The 18865-nt window shown below is 44.0% G+C and overlaps 1 protein-coding gene across 1 annotated transcript; it reads left to right on the top strand.

The window, feature by feature from the left end:
- Positions 1-11459: 11459 nt before the first annotated feature.
- Eef1a1 (eukaryotic translation elongation factor 1 alpha 1) lies at positions 11460-14869 on the top strand. The gene is made up of 8 exons (XM_034483823.1): positions 11460-11687; positions 12637-12814; positions 12901-13080; positions 13166-13462; positions 13546-13696; positions 13781-14037; positions 14124-14358; positions 14461-14869. Exons 2-8 carry the CDS (start codon positions 12671-12673, stop codon positions 14583-14585), a joined length of 1389 nt encoding a protein of 462 aa, XP_034339714.1. The 5' UTR covers positions 11460-11687; positions 12637-12670; the 3' UTR covers positions 14586-14869.
- The last annotated feature ends 3996 nt before the right edge of the window (positions 14870-18865 follow it).

Here is an 18865-nt window from a genome sequence, read left to right as displayed (position 1 = left end):
CTCACAGGGATCCATCTCCTTCTGCCTTCCTATTGCTGGGGGTTAAAGGTGTGTGCCACCACACCAGGCAGGCTTTCTGGTTCTTCAGAGTCTGTTATTAGAAAAAGAAGTTTTAAGAACTTAACCAGCTGAGACCTGATTTTCCCTTTACATGGATGATTGTGTGATATATGCAAGGTTTGGATATTTTTTAAATCCATGTCTGGATAGTTCCTTTGGCAGCAGAAAAAGCTTGCTGATTGATAGAAGGAAACAGATGGTTCTTGAAAAAAATCAACAATTAAAAAGATACCATTCTTAAAAACAAAAAGATAAAGGACATTTAATCGCAGAGAGCACAACCACAAGACAAGATTTTAGGATTAAGGGTTCTTAAAAACAACTGTTGTTTTTTAAAAAAGTAATTGCTGGGTGGGGTAGCAGCACATACTTTTGATTCCAGCACTTGGGAGGCAGAGGTAGGCAGATCTGAAGCCAGCCTGGTCTACAGAGTGAGTTTCAGGACAACCAAGGCTACACAGAGAAACTCTGTCTCAAAAAACAAACAACAAAATCCCATGTAATTGCTGGGCATGGTTGCACATACCTATAGTCCCAACAGAGGCTGGTGAATCTCAGTTAGAAGCTAGCTTGGTCTATAAAGAGAGTTCCAGTACAGCCTAGGGCTACATGGACCGTGCCTCAAAACAACGACAAAAAAGTTTTACTTAATATCTAACTTTGGAAATCTGTCCTGAACTCCATCTATAGACCAGGCTGACCTTGAACTCAGAGATTCACCTGACTCTGCCTCCTGAATGCTGCGATTAAAGGCATGCACCACCATACCACCTGGCCCAGCTAAACTCTGCAATTTTTAGAATATGACATATGTTATGGTTTAATGTTGTTAATACTCACCCCCAGGTGAGGCTAGTATCAGATATTAGAGTCTAATAACCATATGATACTATGAAAAGGTGGCAGCATTTGGGAAGTGATTAAGTCTTAAAGAGTCTACCCTGATAAAGTAGGGTTGTGTCTGTTAATCAGCTTTCTATAGCCATTTGGACAAAATGCCAAAGAATTACATATATATATATATCCATTTCAAGAGAAAAGAGGACTATTTATAAATTACTGAGCCCAAGGTATTTTTATTATAGTATTTATATTTGAATGATGGATAAAAAAATAAAAATAAAAAAATAAATAAATAAAAATAAAAGTATTTATTTATTATAGCCTGAGCGGACTGAAAATTAAACTGTTCAGGGTGAGGTGTGGCTTCATGGTAGACTACTTGCCTTGCATGCTTGAGGCCCTGTGGGCATGCTGATGGGTATCTAATCTCAGCATTTAGGTTCAAGGTTCAAGGCCTGCCTGAGCAACATAGCAAGTTCCTTGCCAGTGCTTCATAGTGAGGCTCCATATGAGGGGGTGGGAACATAGAGACAGCATGCCAATATGTTTTACCAGGGCTGGAGGCTCAGCATTACTATTGGGTATAGGATGTGCTTTGAATGTGGAAGGCCTTGGGTTCAATGTCTAGTCCTAAAAGAAACAAATTAGTTGTTAAGCACTTGCTACAAGTCAGGTGCTGAGATAAGAGTTGTCCTTTTTCCCCCCAAATACTATTTTTACTTAACGTGTATGGGTATTCTGCCCACCTGTATTTTTGTGCATCATGTGTGTGTGTAAAGCGCCCATAGAGGGTAGAAGAGGCTGTTAGAACCCCAAAAACTGGAGTTTCAGATGGTTGTAAGGTTCCATGTGGGAGCTGGGAATCGGACTTGGGTTCTCTGGAAGAGCAGCCATCGCTCTTAGTCGCTGATCATTTCTCCAGCCTAAGGTAGGAATTTTCTATTGATTGTCTCCTTTCACCCACACGATAAGCTGATAAGGGAAATCTTATTTCCTTCCTCCCCCTCACACACAGAGTCTCGCTATGTAGTCTACTTTTTCTCAAAAGTGTTCTGTCTACTTCTACCTCCTAACACTGGGAGTGCTGAGATACAGGTGCTTACCATCACACACAGTCTCTCTCTCTCTCTCTCTCTCTCTCTCTCTCTCTCTCTCTCTCTCTCTCTCTCTCTCTCTCTTGGTTTTTCAAGACAAGGTTTCTCTGTTTCCCTGTGAAGCCCTGGCTATCCTGGAATTCTGTAGATAAGCTGGCCAAAATCCAGAGATCTGCCTGCCTCTGCCTCTTGAATGCTGGCATTAAAGGCCACTGCCTGGCTTTTTTGTTTTTTTTTGTTTTTTTCTTTTTGTTCTGAAAGAGCTCCTTGCCTGGTTTACACGGAGCTGAGGGTCAGACCCAGGGCTTAACATACATCGGCAAGCACCTGAGACATATCCCCAGCCTCTGACTTTTTTTTTTTTTTAAGATATTTTTTTTAAATCTATTTATTTTGTGTAGCATGAAAGTGCCACAGCTTACATATGGAAGTCAGAAGAAACTTGTAGGAATCAGTTCTCTCCTTCCACTATGTGGAAAGGATGGAACTCAGGTTGTCAGGCTTGATAGCAGAGCCCTTACCTGCTGGACCACCTTGTTATTCTGCCAAACTTTCCTTCAACTACAAAAAAAGAATGTAAGAATCCAGTCATGGTGACGCACACTTTCAATTCAAGTGTTTAGGAAGCAGAGGCAGACAGATCTCCGAGTCTGAGGCCAGCCCAGGCTCAAAAGAAGCTGTCCTTGACTTTAAAAACGAAAGTGATAGTTCACTGTACAACCTCTGACAATGTTTTTGTATTACCAATTATTTTTAAGTGTTTATAAGATACGGATGGATTTTTCTGGACTGACTCAAATTGATACCATAAAACATATAAGTTGAGAAGCGGGCACATGTCTTCACTAGCTAAGCAAGTGCCAAATTTCATGTTCTGTTATGACATATTAGAACTCTGAGGTGGATGCTACAGATGCGTAAGGAGCCTTCTGTTTGGTAGTTGTGCTCCAAAGATCTACAGCTGCCTGTTAGCGCAAGGTTTGTGAAAGAGACTCGATCCTTGAGTCTCAGCCTCCAGAATGTTGGTAGTTGAATGTTAATTCTTCTTTGCTGAATACCCTAATATATTCCCCTCGAAAGATTGGCAAAAAGCATTAAGTGAAAACAGCAAGGTGATATATTGTATTTTACTATTTTGTGTAGCAACAACAATGAAAGGTAGAACTCAGGAAAGATCTATTTGCTTATGTATGATCTGTTGTGGTGCACCCACAGCACCAGGGAAGGACCCGAAGAAAAGATAAACAGAGACAGAAAGCAGGAGATTGGGTGGTCTGGCTCTCCAGTGGAGAAGCTGCCGTAACCAGGACACTCCGTGTGTTTATTATAGAGTTCAACAGGGAGTTGGAGTTATTGCATACAACTGAACCAGGAGGCAGATTATTACATATAGATAAACAAAAGGGTAGAGTTTATGGTATACAGCTGACCAAGGAGACAGGTTTCGCTAATCTGAGTCTGAGTCGGAGCGGTCCCTGCAGGAGAGCAGTCTGCACGTGTAAATATGTGGGTGGGAAGAAAGCTATGTTGGAAGTTTTTTGTTTGTTTGTTTGTTTTAAAACACTGTCAACTCTTGCTTGTCCTCCAGAAAGGCTTTGTGATCCCTGTGAGCTTGAGGCTATGGGTTCTTATGGCCCCACTGACATCATCAATTCCCAGTGACTAAGGACCTCACTCAGAACTACCTCTGCTGCCCACATTGTTGCTTGTAACTTACTACACCTATAACATGTTGGGCGTGGGACTACACTGCAAATCTTAAGAAGACGCCTTCAACATAGATGGGCCATTTTACTTGGATTATCAGCCCAAAACATTATTTCATTATTTGTCTCCTTTCTCTCATATGCACAGTGTGTGTGTGTGTGTGTGTGTGTGTGTGTGTGTGTGTGTGGTTTGTTTTGTTTTTATTTAGGATTTAGGATCACATTACGCAGCCTCCTATATAGACAAGTTGGCCTTAAACTCACTGAGTTCTACCTGCCTCTGCCTCCCTAGTGTTGGGATTAAAGGCACACAATACCAAGTTTGGCCAACCCTACTCTTAAATACCCTTTTGTCACTTTGATGCCTGCACTCCTGTAATCCCAGCACCCAGGAGCCGGAGGCCAAGGGTTCCAGGAATTTAAGGCCAATTTATTTTCTTAAGGAGTTCAAGATCAGCTCAGGCTCCTAGAGAAGAGAGAGGGAAGGAGGGGGAGGGAGAGAGGGAGAGGATGAGGCTATGAATACGGTGAATCTGGAACTCAAGGCCTGCGCAGCTAGAACCGCACTCACTACCGAGCTTCATTCCCAGCTCAAAAATGTCCTTTTCAGTCTGAGTGAGCATGGTGGTGCAGGCCTATAACCCCAGTTCTCAGAAAATGGAGGTAGGAGGATCCCCTGCTCGAGGCCAGCCTGGGCTATGTAGTGAAAACATTGTTTTCAATCTATACAGCAGAAGGGAAGCGTAGCAGCAATATGCCAGTGTCTAACAGGGCCTTAGACAGGACCAACAGTATAATGATGAGCCCGTTCCAAAAGATGCTTGGAGAACTTCAGTTGTATTCATATAGGAGAGGAATGTTGGTTTGCCTCTTTGTTCTGTTAATACCTGGCATCCTTATCTTCCTTCTGAGAACATACAAACAAATTAAGGAAAGTATCAGGCAAAATATGAATTCTGATTATTAGTCGAAAATATATTTAGTCTCAAGGTCACTGAGACTATAAGGTCACTACAAGGTCACTGTTATTAACACTGATGTTATCAAAAAGCACACTGTATTTGTTGTAACATGACGCAGGGTAGGAGGAGCCAAAATGAGTTAGGGTTGCACTCAAAACGGAGGATTGAGCAAAAGATACTTTTAATAAATCTTGCTATTAATTTCAGTCTTTTAGAAGTGAAGCACTTGAACCTTTTCATCCTCCAGTCTCTTCTACAGACTAAGAACACAGGAAAGTAACCTCAGCGTTAAGGCGGTTGGAGGGGTGTCCTGGGCCACCTCATCCTTGGGAGAACAGACGTGGCTCTCCTCGGTGGGGTAGGCAGCAAGCAGGTGCACTGGCGGCGACTTGGAGACGCCAGCGGAGGGAGGGGAGGGGAGGAGGAGGAACGCTGTCTCCCCACCCCCGAAGCGGAAGTGGCGTCCTGCCTGGATCACAGCCAGTGTCTACCAGAAATACATAAAAATTTGACTGCCGTCTGCTAAAAGGTATCTACACTTAAACGTAAGACTCGAGATTCCCCTTCCTCTGTGAAAAGTCTCAGCCATTATTTAACTTCAAGAGCACCCTGTAGGCTACTTACAAACAGAAGAGTCTGCTGTGACTCCCCACCCCCCTTCCCTCGGCTGATAATCTTAGAAAGCATCCTCCATATGGCATTTATAAAGTGTGTGCTCTCATCCTGTAATAGCTACAGAGCGGACCTACATTCTAGGATAGCTTTGGGAAGAGAAGTTGAGTATCTGAACATCTCTTCCTTTTTTTCTTGGAGTAATCATGTGAGCTGTGCTTGGCGGCACAGGCTTGCAATCCCTGCTACCCAGGATGTTGACTATCTCAGTTCAATGCCAGCTTGGGCTATTTAGCAAAACCCTGTCTCAAAAAAAGCAAAGCAGGCATTGAAACCTATGTCTGTAATTCCAACATTTTGGAAAACAAGGCCAGTCTAGGCTATGTGAAACTTCCTTAAAATTCAAGGAAATAAACTATTTTTTTTTTTTTTTTTTTTAAAAAACCGTGTTAGAAATACAGATAAAATGCTGACTTGGCCCTTGCAAATAACAACAATATCAATAACAATAACTGTTCCATTTCAGACCCAAGAAAGAGGGACTGAGGTGCATATTTTAGACCTCAGAGCAGACCAGGCCTCCAGGTCTTCTCAGCATGCCTCAGACCCTAACTGGGATATCAATCATAACCTGCCCCCATCCCTGAAGTTTAAAGCCCGGGAACTGAGCCGCCCTTCCCTCAGAGGCTCCTCTTATATATCCAGACATATTCTCTTTCTCTCTCTCTCTCTCTCTCTCTCTCTCTCTCTCTCTCTCTCTCTCTCTCTCTCTCTCTCTCTTCTCTCCTCCCTCTGTCTCCTCCTCCTCTTCTCCTCTTTCTCTGAGTGCTCACCCTTTCTCTCTCCTTCCCCTCCCTATGGTGACTTCCCTGGCCTCCTTCCTTGGGGCCAGTGAACTCGCCTGCTTCTCTAGAGCAGCTTCCCAATAAACCTGCCTTTAATATATTCTAATCTGGCTTGAATTGGCTCATTTCACCAGTGGAGAAATAACAAGGGTGATGGTGAATATGTAGCTAAACATTTTTGTTATGGGAGTAATTTTTGGTCCATCCTGTCCTTTTAATTATATTTAGAATATTTGATTAGAATATTACATTTTTTTAAAACCATAGGCAAAAGTTTAAGACATATTTCAATCAGGAAATTCACTTTTTATAAGCTGTGGAAATATTTGTAGTTTCCTAAAGAAATGCAACATGAGGCTGGGTATACACAAACACACCTGGAAGACAGTTTGCAATAGGTTCATATATTATCAACATTAGATTCATTCATTTAATTTTATAAGTATTTTGCTTCCATGTATGTTTGTGCACCACATCTGTGCTTGATGCCCAGGAAGTCAGAAGAAGCCAGTAGATCCACCAGAACTGAGTTACAGAGGGTTGGGTAGTTGTGAGACACCAACCTGGGTTCTGGGAATGAATGGAACCTGGGTTTTCTGCAAGAGCTGCTCTTAAACAGTGAGCCATCTCTCCAGTTCCTATTTTTAATTTTTTAGAAAGGGTCTCTCTATGTAGTCCTGGAACTCTCTGTGTAGACCAGACTGCCCTTGACCTCATAGAAATCCTCCTGAGTTCTGGCACTAAAGTAGTACACTACAATGTCTGGCTGAAGATTTTCTTTAATTATTTTAAATTGTGTGTGTGTGTGTGTGTGTGTGTGTGTGTGTGCACGCATCTTTGAGTGGGTTACCCTTGGAGGCCAGAGGCATCATGTTCCCTAGAAGCTGGGAACTGAACTTGAATATTCAGGAAGACCAGTTAAGTAAGTGCTGAGCCATCTCTCCAGCCCTTATTTTATTATTTTTGATTACATGTAAGAGTGTTATATGTCTGCATTGTGGCCAGAGGTGTTGGAACCCCTTGAGTAGGGAACTGAACTTCTGTCCTGGAAGAACAGCAGTGTCTCTTCATCACTGAGCCATTTCTCCAGCCCGGTCACTTTTTCTTTTTTTTTCTTTTTTGGTTTTTTCGAGACAGGGTTTCTCTGGCTGTAGACCAGGCTGGCCTCGAACTCAGAAATCCGCCTGCCTCTGCCTCCTAAGTGCTGGGATTAAAGGCGTGAGCCACCACTGCCAGGCCCCGGTCCCTTTTTCAAATAGAATGTTTTTGTTTTGTGTGTATATGTGGTTTTTGTTGTTTTTCAAGAATAGATTTCTTTATGTAGTGCTGTTTGCCCTGGAGCTCTGTAGACCAAGTTGGCCTTGAACTCAGAGAGTTCAGCCTCCCTCTGTCCTGAGTGCCACCATACCTGGTTTGTTTTGTTTTTTGAGACACGGTTTCTCTGTATATCCTTGGCTGTCCTGGAGCTCACTGTAGACCAGGCTGGCCTCAGATAGACTAATTTAACTGAAAGCACTTCTCTGGATTATTAGTATCAGGATTGTACAGAATTATGTGTTTGCAATGTCATTTCAATAAATTGTGCAACTTTTGGGAATCACTTTTTTTTAAAATCATTTTTAATGATTTGTTTATTTTATGTGAATTGGTGTTCTTCCTGTCTTGTGTCTGTGTAAGGGTTTCAGATCTCTTGGAACTGGAGTTTCAGAGGAGGAGGAGGAATTGTTTCAAGTCTAAGGCAAGCCTTATGGAAGCTGCCATGTGGGTGCTGGGAACTGAACTTGGCTTTTCTGGAAGAAGAGCCAATGTTCTTGATGCTTTTCTCTCACCAATGTCTACTTTCATTTTTCTATTTCGTTCAGTACTAGGGATTAAATATCATAACTCTCTTTAAGGATCAGATTTTAGCCATGATTCTGGACTTAATATAAGACTTACAAAAGCTCGACTTTCAGTTGTTAAGGCTGAAGACCAGACCGAAGTTGCTAGAGTGCTTGCTTGCCTAGTGTTTGTAAAGCCATGGGATGGATTCCTCAGTGCTGCATAAAACCACGTGATGCTGTTGGAGGCAGGGGAATCAGAAAGTTCAAGGTTATCTTTAGTTACAGAATGAGTTTGAGGCCAGCCTAGGCTACATGAGGCTCTGTCTCTAAAATATCAGAAAACAGAACAAAACAGAACAGAAGACCAGAAACGTCCCCCCCCCCCCTTATGAGGCAGAGTCAGGAAGATCTCTGAGGCCAGCCTAGTCTACATAGTAAGTTCCAGGCTAGCCAGGGCTACACAGTAAGACCTCAACTCAGAAAACAAAAAAACAAACAACCAACACACAGCATCTAGGGTCAGAGTGATGCCTCAACAGTTAAGAACACCTGCTGTTCTTACAGAAGGGGTTCCGTTCCCAGCTCACATCTCAGGCAGCTTACAACCATCCTAGTTCCAGAGACCTGACACTCTGACCTGAGGGCACCTGGCACACACACAGCACACAGACACACATGCAGGCAAAACATCCACATATATAAAATAAAACATTAAAACAAACAAATCTTCTAAACTTTCAGTTGTTAATCTTTGTTTCAAACCCTCAGGTCATGAAATAATAATTTCTTTACTCTGTCAAAAATTTGCCACTCCTGTTAAAATATGTAGGGTTGCTGGGCTTGGTTGTGTAGGTCTTTAATCCCAGCAACAGGGATGGCAGAGGCAGGCAGATCTCTGTGAATTTGAGGCTAGCCTGGTCTATAAAGTGAGTTCCAGGATAGCTAGGAATGTTACACAGAGAAGAAACCTTGTCTGGAAAATGAAATAAAACAAAATAAAAAATGAGTACTGTTGTATTACCTAATATATAAGCCTAAACCATTGGAAGCATACCCTGCTACAGCAAGCATGGGAAATAACACCTAGTGTGGTACAGTTACCACTACTGTAATACACTAATATAGCCCACTGTGGGAACCAAGCTGTAGAGAGGAATCACTAACCAGTGTTTCCAAGGAAATAAATGAGAGCAGAGAGAGTGCTACTCTTGCTACTGATTGGTTTTTGAGTATTTCTTGCAATTTCTCTTGTTACAAATAGGCAGTAGGGTATCAAGATAATTTTTTGTTGTTGTTTTTTCAAGACAGGGTTTCTCTGTGTAGCCCTGGCTGTCCGGGAACTCACTCTGTAGACCAGGTTGGCCTTGAACTCAGAAATCTGCCTGCCTCTGCCTCCCAAGTGCTGGGATTAAAGGTGTGCGCCACCACTACCCGGCTAGATAATTTTATCCCATATGTATATGATAGGCTAGGAACCCTAGAAAAATTCTGTTTGGAAAAAAGAATTTGTGAAATGAGAGAGGCTAATGTGGATATTACAGAAAAGGCTTTTGTGCACACACAGAATAGATCCTGCCTTTGATCCTTTAACAACCTCATTGGTCAGAAAAAGAAAAGGCTTCTGTGGATAGAACATGATTAGTTATACATATACTTTGAGGGAAACTTTGTCCTGGATTCTTTGATTACAATTACCAGTGTTAAATGAAAATGCAGCTAGAAACCACTTGAATGAGAAAACTTGCCTTTAGGATCTGTAAAATAAGAATTAGGAAGGCTATTACGGGGGCTTTGTTTTTCATTAGGCAAGAAAAGACACTTATGTGTGTGGGCCACACCTGAAATCCCAGCACTTGAGAAGTGAAGCTAGGAAGATTAGAAGTTGAGGGCCTGCCTCAGCAACATAGTGAGTTTGAGGCCAGCCTTGGCTACATTAGGTTCTGTTTCAACTAAAACAAAAGGAGGTGGTTAAATGGTTTTGTAGGTACAGGCGTTTGCTGCAAAGCCTGACTGCTTGAGTTAGATCCCCTAGACCCACATGGCTGAGGGGCAATACTGACCCTTGAAAGGAGTCCTTTGACTTCCGCACAAGGTGCTAAGGCACATGCCTTCACACACAAAATAAATGGCACTCTAAGAAAGTTAAAAAAAACCAACAGCTTGGGTTGTGAAAAGTAATTGAAAACTAGAACTAGACAAGAGATAAGAAGCAAAGATCATGTAAATTTGCTTTGAATTGTTTCCAAATGGTTTTATATTTAAGTTTTTCCTTGGCTGTGGAACTCTTCCGCAGAAACGAACTGTTTCTCTGCAAATCCTGTGTGTTTCTGTGAACACTAGACAGAGGCCCTCAAATACTCCTTGTGAGATTGGTGCAAGAACATCAAATGTTTGTTACTAGGTAGTGATGTTGTACACCTGGGAGAGGAGATCTAATGATGGATAATCAGATTATTAAAAAGAAGCGTTCTTTGAGCTAGAAATGTCCCTTAGTGAGAGAATGCTTCCCTAGTGTGTTGACACCCTGGGGTTACATCTCTAGCATTAAAAAAATCAAAACAAAGGAGTTTTTCTTTCCCCTGAGAAACACTTCTCAGTGTCTGCCCTGAGAGGCATTTAAAAATGGCCAGGCCTTTAATCTCAGCAGGTCGGATTTCTGTGAATTTGAAGTTAGCCTGGTCTACATATTCCAAGGCAGCCAGGGCTAAGAGAGACCTTGTCTCAAAAACAAAACAATGCAGGTGTGATCACTAGAACTGCAGCAAAGAAAGGGATTTAAATAATAAGACAAGCCATTTTTGAGAAGCTGTGATTTCACAAGTGTTAGGGATGGGCATTGGGAGAGATTGCTGATGCTGGTATTTAAATGAGACCACGTGGAGTGGATTAGATAATTTTCTGGGTCCTCATGTTCAATTAAATGACTGTGTGTACACACACACACACACACAATGCACGCGCGCGCACACACAATCTTTATAGCGTTAACAAGCCTAGAATCAGAAGTACAGCTAACTGTAGGATTGAAGCATATTCTGAGCGGAACCTCTAGGGGGTGAAGGCTTCTTCAGGCTTCCAGAGAAGCAGCTGGCACTGGATGGAATGAACCAAGGGGCCAGCACAGGGGCAGATCCGTCGAGCTCTCCGCTGCTGAGCTGAGAGCCCTTGAGTTCTGGAGCCGGGAAGGGTCCCCAACATTGTGTTCCTCTCCCGGCCAGAGGGGCAAGGGATGCGGGAGGCGAACAGGAGGCTAGCGGAGCTGACGTCGGGAGGTGGCCTCCGTGGGAAGGGACACCCGGATCTTGACTCAGCCTTGGCAGCGGAGTCAGAAAGAGTAGGGATAGATTCTGGACGCACTCTCGGCCAGCTCCTCGCCGCCCCACCCTCGGCTGGGTCAGAGAGTAATTCATACAAAAGGACGAATTTGCCTTCGCCTGGGGAAATCCCAGGGACCGTCGCTAAATTCTCGCAGCCACGAATCCCGGTACCCGGCCCGCGACAGCGCGAGGAGCATGCGCCCAGGGCTGAGCTCGGGGTGGATCCGAGCACACACGCTCACAGTCCCCGGCGGTGGGGGGAGGGGCGCGCTGAGCGGGGGCCAGGGAGCTGGCGCGGGGCAAACTGGGAAAGTGGTGTCGTGTGCTGGCTCCGCCCTCTTCCCGAGGGTGGGGGAGAACGGTATATAAGTGCGGTAGTCGCCTTGGACGTTCTTTTTCGCAACGGGTTTGCCGTCAGAACGCAGGTAGGTTGCGGGTGTGGCTTCCGCCGGCCCCGGGGCTGGAGCCCTGCTCTGAGCGGGCCGGGGTAACACGCGGTGTCGTCGGCAGCGCTTAGCCGTGAGCATTCCCGCTCCGAGTGTCGGGCCGTGCGGGAGGGAGAGTGCGAGGCCTAGCGGCCGCCCCGTAGCCTCGCCTCGTGTCCGGCTTGAGGCCTAGCGTGGTGTCCGCGCCGCCGCGTGCCTCTCCGCCGGCGCTCGGGTTTTTTTTTTTTTTTGCCTTGTTGCCCCCGGTTGCCTTCCGGCAGCACGGGCTAACAAAAGGAGGGTGTGGAGCCTGCTCGGACGGAGGCCGCACGGCTCACGATGGGGAGGAATGGAAGGACGGGAGCGGCGGCTTAGGGCCCGCCCGCCTTCGGAGCACATGTCCGACGCCACCTGGATGGGGCGAGGCCTGTGACTCTCCGAAGCAACCGGGCGTAAGTTTAGCGTGGCCGGGGCCGTGCGGCCCCAGCACCCGGCACGGTCCGCCCTGGCGGGGCCGCGGCTCTCCCTTGCCGCCGACAAGGGTGAGGCGGTCCCGCCCGGCACCAGTTGCGTGCGCGGAAAGATGGCCGCTCCCGGGCCCTGTTGCAAGGAGCTCAAAATGGAGGACGCGGCAGCCCGCTGGAGCAGGCGGGTGAGTCACCCACACAAAGGAAGAGGGCTTGCCCCTCGCCGGCCGCCGCTTCCTGTGACCCCGTGGTCTACAGGCCACAATCGTCACCTCGGGCTTCTCTCGGGCACCGCTTGTCGCAGCGAGGGGGAGGGGTATCTAATGGCGTTGGAGTTTGTTCATACTTGGTGGGTGGAGACTGATCGGGCCAGCCCGGTGCTGGAAGTAATTCTTGGAACTTGCCCCTTTCTTTGAGTTGGAGCGAAGCTCATTCTCCAGCTTAGCAGTTCAAAGGTATTTCTTTTTTAAACCCGTTTTTAGGTGTTGTGAAAGCCACCGCTAACTCAAAGTAAAAATGGGAAAGGAAAAGACTCACATCAACATCGTCGTAATTGGACACGTAGATTCTGGCAAGTCCACCACAACCGGCCACCTGATTTATAAATGCGGTGGAATCGACAAACGAACCATCGAAAAGTTTGAGAAGGAGGCTGCCGAGGCAAGTATAAGGCAAATGGAAGGATAAAATTGTAAGCAGGGAGTAGAACCAAGGTCTTGGGTGTACTAACTACAAGTCATTTGCAGATGGGAAAAGGCTCCTTCAAGTATGCTTGGGTCTTGGACAAACTGAAAGCTGAGCGTGAGCGTGGTATCACTATTGACATCTCCCTGTGGAAATTTGAGACCAGCAAATACTACGTGACTATCATTGATGCCCCAGGGCACAGAGACTTCATCAAAAACATGATTACAGGCACATCTCAGGTGTGTAAAATTTACCCACTCCTGACCCGGGATATTTTAGTGGGGATGTTGTATCTTTATGGTATGATTGCTTTATTTCTTTCAGGCTGATTGTGCTGTCCTGATTGTTGCTGCTGGTGTTGGTGAATTTGAAGCTGGTATCTCCAAGAACGGGCAGACCCGTGAGCATGCTCTTCTGGCTTACACCCTGGGTGTGAAACAGCTAATTGTCGGTGTTAACAAAATGGATTCCACCGAGCCACCATACAGTCAGAAGAGATACGAGGAAATCGTTAAGGAAGTCAGCACCTACATTAAGAAAATTGGCTATAATCCTGACACAGTAGCATTTGTGCCAATTTCTGGTTGGAATGGTGACAACATGCTGGAGCCAAGTGCTAATGTAAGTGACTTTTAAGGTAGTTGAATGGAGAAGGCTGCAAGTAAGGAGGTTATAATATCTGACTGCCTGTGTGTGTTTTTTAGATGCCTTGGTTCAAGGGATGGAAAGTCACCCGAAAAGATGGCAGTGCCAGTGGCACCACACTGCTGGAAGCCTTGGATTGCATCCTGCCACCAACTCGTCCAACTGACAAGCCTCTTCGACTGCCCCTCCAGGATGTCTATAAAATTGGGGGTAAGTAGAATAATAAGTAGGATGTTGAAGTGAGTTCCTTTGAGGTGTGTAAGTCAACTGATATCTGTATAAAATATATTTTAGGTATTGGCACTGTCCCCGTGGGCCGAGTGGAGACTGGTGTTCTCAAACCTGGTATGGTGGTTACCTTTGCTCCAGTCAATGTAACAACTGAAGTCAAGTCCGTTGAAATGCACCATGAAGCTTTGAGTGAAGCTCTTCCTGGGGACAATGTGGGCTTCAATGTAAAGAATGTGTCTGTCAAAGATGTTAGACGTGGCAATGTTGCTGGTGACAGCAAAAATGACCCACCAATGGAAGCAGCTGGCTTCACTGCTCAGGTAACAAATTTTCAAAATAGGTGGCAAGGCTGGTTGTGTGCTGAATCACAAGCAAGGCAAGACTTAAATAAATGCTGTTATTTTAGGTGATTATCCTGAACCATCCAGGCCAAATTAGTGCTGGGTATGCTCCTGTTCTGGACTGTCACACAGCCCACATAGCATGCAAGTTTGCTGAGCTTAAAGAAAAGATCGATCGTCGTTCTGGTAAGAAGCTGGAAGATGGCCCCAAATTCTTGAAGTCTGGTGATGCAGCCATTGTTGATATGGTTCCTGGCAAGCCCATGTGTGTTGAGAGCTTCTCTGACTATCCTCCACTTGGTAAGCATGATCTAAATTTGTTATGCTGAACATCAAGCTTGTAATATGAAACTTAGCAGTTAACTGTAACCAAGGTACTGACAAATTGTACATTCTACATAGGTCGTTTTGCTGTCCGAGACATGAGGCAGACGGTTGCTGTGGGTGTCATCAAAGCTGTGGACAAGAAGGCTGCGGGAGCCGGCAAAGTCACCAAGTCTGCCCAGAAAGCTCAGAAGGCTAAATGAATATTATCCCTGCCACCTGCCACCCCAGTCTTACTCAGTGGTGGAAGAACGGTCTCAGAACTGTTTGTCTCAATTGGCCATTTAAGTTTAATAGTAAAAGACTGGTTAATGATAACAATGCATCGTAAAACCTTCAGAAGGAAAGAATGTTTTGTGGACCATTTTTTTTGTGTGTGGCAGTTTTAAGTTATTAGTTTTCAAAATCAGTACTTTTTAATGGAAACAACTTGACCAAAAATCTGTCACAGAATTTTGAGACCCATTAAAACAAGTTTAATGAGAAATCTGTGTTGGTCAATGCTGAACATTAACTGAGGCATACAACCAAGGTGCATGGGGTTGGGCTCCTACCTAGTGATTTGAGTTCTGGTCATCTGACGGGTGTCTCCCCAGGACTGAGCCATTTCTAAACTATAAACGCCCTTGAGTTTGATTAGCTCCAATATCTTATTGGTTAGGACAAACTAATTTAGATGTATCAACTAGGTGGTATATAGTTGGGTCAGACATATGGGTACTTAAACCTGTCTGGATCTGGTCAGACTGTTAAGGATACAGCTAAATTTGCTTTAGGCACCATTGCTAGATTGCTACCACAGTAGGATTACCTGAGTCTGAACATGGGAAATTAAGCAAGGTTGGAAAGTGGTGTAGCATTTCCTTCCATGACTACACATGACAACTTACAAGGACCAATACTGAATGAATAGGTTAAGTGCAAAGAGAAGTAAGCAAAAAGGTTTTCTAAAATGAGCTTGCCTAATAGTTTTTTCTAAGCTTATGCTGGGATGTAAAACTGGGTGCTGGTAGGGTGGTATTTTAATGGGACACCTCAGCTGCGAATATAAAAACTGTTGAGGTTTGGGAAACTAATATTAAACTGAATTTTGGTGTAACAGTTTGCATGTTACAATGACAGCTTGTTGTCAGAACATGTAATTTTAAAGTTCCTAACAAGTCATGTTAACCTGAAGGATGTTGGGAAGAGCATGGGCTCTAGTCCCTGGAAGCAGATTGGCAAGGCTGCGTGCGTAGCTTATGTTAATACAGCCCATGTGATTGCAACAGGTGGCCTTAGTTTTTAGACAAAATTTAAGAGTCATGTGTAATAACCCCTTGGGATGCAAGCATCCAATTAGGTAATCTTTACCCTTCAGGACCATTGCTTGTAGGATTAAGGGCTGCTATTGCAAACCCTTCGCTAAAGGTCAATTTCTTCAGGTTACTGTAAATATGACTGGTTAAAAATGGATTGCCCCCAGAGAAATGTAGCTTGACTTTAAGCTGTTAAACCCCCAAAGAATCAAGACCTACCTGGGAAGTTGATCAGGAGGGACATAAGGTCTGAGTTTGTCAAAACTAGTGTGCACGCATAAGTGCAATTAAGTGGAATAGCACCACCTACTGGCACCTGGAAGACAACTGGATAAAAGCATGTTTTTGGAGCTGGGCCAAAAGCTTGGTGGTAGGCAAGCCCTCCAAGTGAGCTACTTACCTGAAACTCCATGTTTGCTCTAAGTAGGCTGGCTGTTTGGTTATGACTTTAGTGTGAACTTAAATTTCCCTGAAGATTCTGGCACCCACATGATTCACAACACTTCTGGGAGATTGGCCTGTCTGTATCAGGCCCGTATACAGTACCCATGTAGGCAAAATCTTTAGGAATTTAGATGAAGGCATTCTAGTTTCTTAAGATAGTTGGAAGGTAAAGGTTCCACATGAATAAGGCCTGTTGCTCCTAATGATTAGGGTTTCTTCTCGGTCTGGGTGGCATAAGGACTAGGGAGTCTAGAAATAAAGTCAAGCCATGCTAGTCTTGAGAAAGGCAGTTAAGGCCTGCTGTTAAGCCCGATCCCTAGATGAACATGGCAGAACATCAAGTTGTTCTTTGTCCACAGGCACATGGTCTATTAAAAGGATGAGTCTTTAATACCCTTGAGACTGTTGAGAATGCTGTCCCTACACTGCTGCCTTACAGCCAAGCTAGACTGGGTCTAAATGAACCTCCTAGTGGCAGTTTTCCTTGGGAAGGTACTGGGTGAACCTAAGGCCTTTGCATTTATATGGTTGGAAGCTATACTCCAACTGAGCAATGATCCTCATTCCTTTTCTTTAAAAAAATAACTCAGGCTCAGGCAGGCCTTGAACTTGTGATTTTTCTACCCCGAGAACAGAATTACAAGCTTACTAGCAGGTTTGGCTCAATTTGTGAGTTTTGGAATACTTTTCTATCAGGCATTTTTCTGAGACAGTTTGTCTATATATTCCTTGATGTCTTGAAACTTGCTCTGTAGACTAGGTTGGCCTGGAAATTTGAGATCTACCTGCCTGCTCTTTGAGATCTACCTGGGATTAAAAGCATGTGCCACCATAACCCAACTACAAAGTCAATTTTGTTAATCTAAAAACATTTTTTTTTCTTGTGATAGCATCTTGCACTGGCTTTGAATTTGCTATGTAGGCAAGACTGGTACCATGTACAGCTAGCTGGGTTTTAACTAAAATTTGCTGGGGTGCTTTATTGGCTTTTTCAAAAGTTGAGGCAGGAAGATCATTTGAGCATAGGGATTTGAGGACATCTTGGAAAAAATGAGAGTCTTGTTTTTGTTTTCTTAAATTACTCTTCTGCATTGAGAACTAAACTGATACAGAGCAAATTAATCTAGCCTGTGCCTGAAATGCATTTTATGAGAACTAGGGTTGAAACTAATGTCAAAAATGGCCTTACATGTGTTTTAACCCATGTAGGACCTGAACTGTAGAGGATTGAACAGTGGGTTCTAGGTCTTGTATGAAAGGAAAAGAGGCATTCCATCTTGTTTTCCGGAAGGACGTTACTTGTTATTTAACCCTAAGCACTCTCTCACCCATTACTGTTTATGTGGCACCAATGTCACTTCTATCATTTGCAAGTCTCTTGGAACTTCCATAACAAGTTAGAGTACCAACTCAAATACATTGGTTTTTTTTTTTTTTTTTTTTTTCTCAGTACTAATTTTGAAGAAAAATTATTTTTAGGAAACAATTGCATGGTACTAGTGTTGACGTCATGCAATGGAAATCTCCGAAAGGCCTATGAATAATTAAATATATTGGAGAGTTCAGTTTGTGATCCCTACAAGAGACATAAGTTAAAATTTAAAAATCCTATGTTATAGTAGCTCTATGTTATTAAAATACACTAAAAATAATTTTTTTTTCTTTTCCCTTCTTGAGACGAGCCCAACTCTTGTAGCCCAGCTAGCTTGGAGTTCATGGTGTATCTGTCTGAATCTGTCCTCCCAACCCCTTGATTTAGTATGTGTCTTAAGGTTCATCCTTTTTTGCATAGTGTTTTTATATTGTATGTTTTGCCTGCAGGTATGTCTGTGTACCACATGCATGCCTGGTACCTATGGAGGGCAAAAGAGGGCATCAGATCCCCTGGACTTTCATTACAGCTGGGTGTTTGCAACCATGTAGAAACTGAACCCAAGTCCTCTGGGAGAGGAGCAAATGATCTTAACTATCAAGCCATCTCTCCAGCCACCCACTCCTTAAACCCCTACTTTTGAACACACCTTGCTGTGTGTGGCTCCAGCTTGTTTGGAACTTCTAGGTACTAGGTAAACCAAGTTGACCTTGAATTGTGGCTTTCCTTCAGTCTTCCCCAGTGCTGGGATTACAGCCTTTTGTGTTTTGCTCCAATCTGAGGCAGTCCTGCCTCTGCCTCTCAAATTTTGGGATTACAGGTGTGCACTACACTTCTCAAATGTGCAACACTGTCACCTACATGCCAGGCTAAAGTTTGCTAGGTAGCCTATGTATTTGTACACATGCACATATGGTACTGACTAAAAAATAAAGGCTACCTTTTGAAATTAAGCATCAAGGAGGCCGGAGAGAGAGTTCAGCAATTAAGAGCACTGGCTGCTCTTCCAAAGACCCAGGCTCAATTCCCCATCCACATGGCAGCTTACAACTGTTAACTCCTGTTTCAAGGATATGGCACCCTCATACGGACATGCATACAGGTACACCAATGTACATAAAAATAGATCTTTAAAAGAGTATTAAAAGATCCTCAGCAACTGCAAAAAAAAAAGACATAATCCATAATTCAGACCTGATCTGTAAAGACTAAAATTAGATGGAACACACCTATTAAAATTGAACTATGTCCAAATGACAATCTGAAACTATACATATCAAAATATTTGGTTGCCTCCCCCATAACCAGACCTTATGGTCTAAGGCCAAAGTGACTGAAATCCTTGAAAACACTCTAGTTGAACCCTAAG

The sequence above is a fragment of the Arvicanthis niloticus genome, chromosome 21 (assembly GCF_011762505.2).
Source record: "Arvicanthis niloticus isolate mArvNil1 chromosome 21, mArvNil1.pat.X, whole genome shotgun sequence".
NCBI lineage: Eukaryota > Metazoa > Chordata > Mammalia > Rodentia > Muridae > Arvicanthis > Arvicanthis niloticus.
This window is presented reverse-complemented; position numbering and strand designations above follow the sequence as displayed.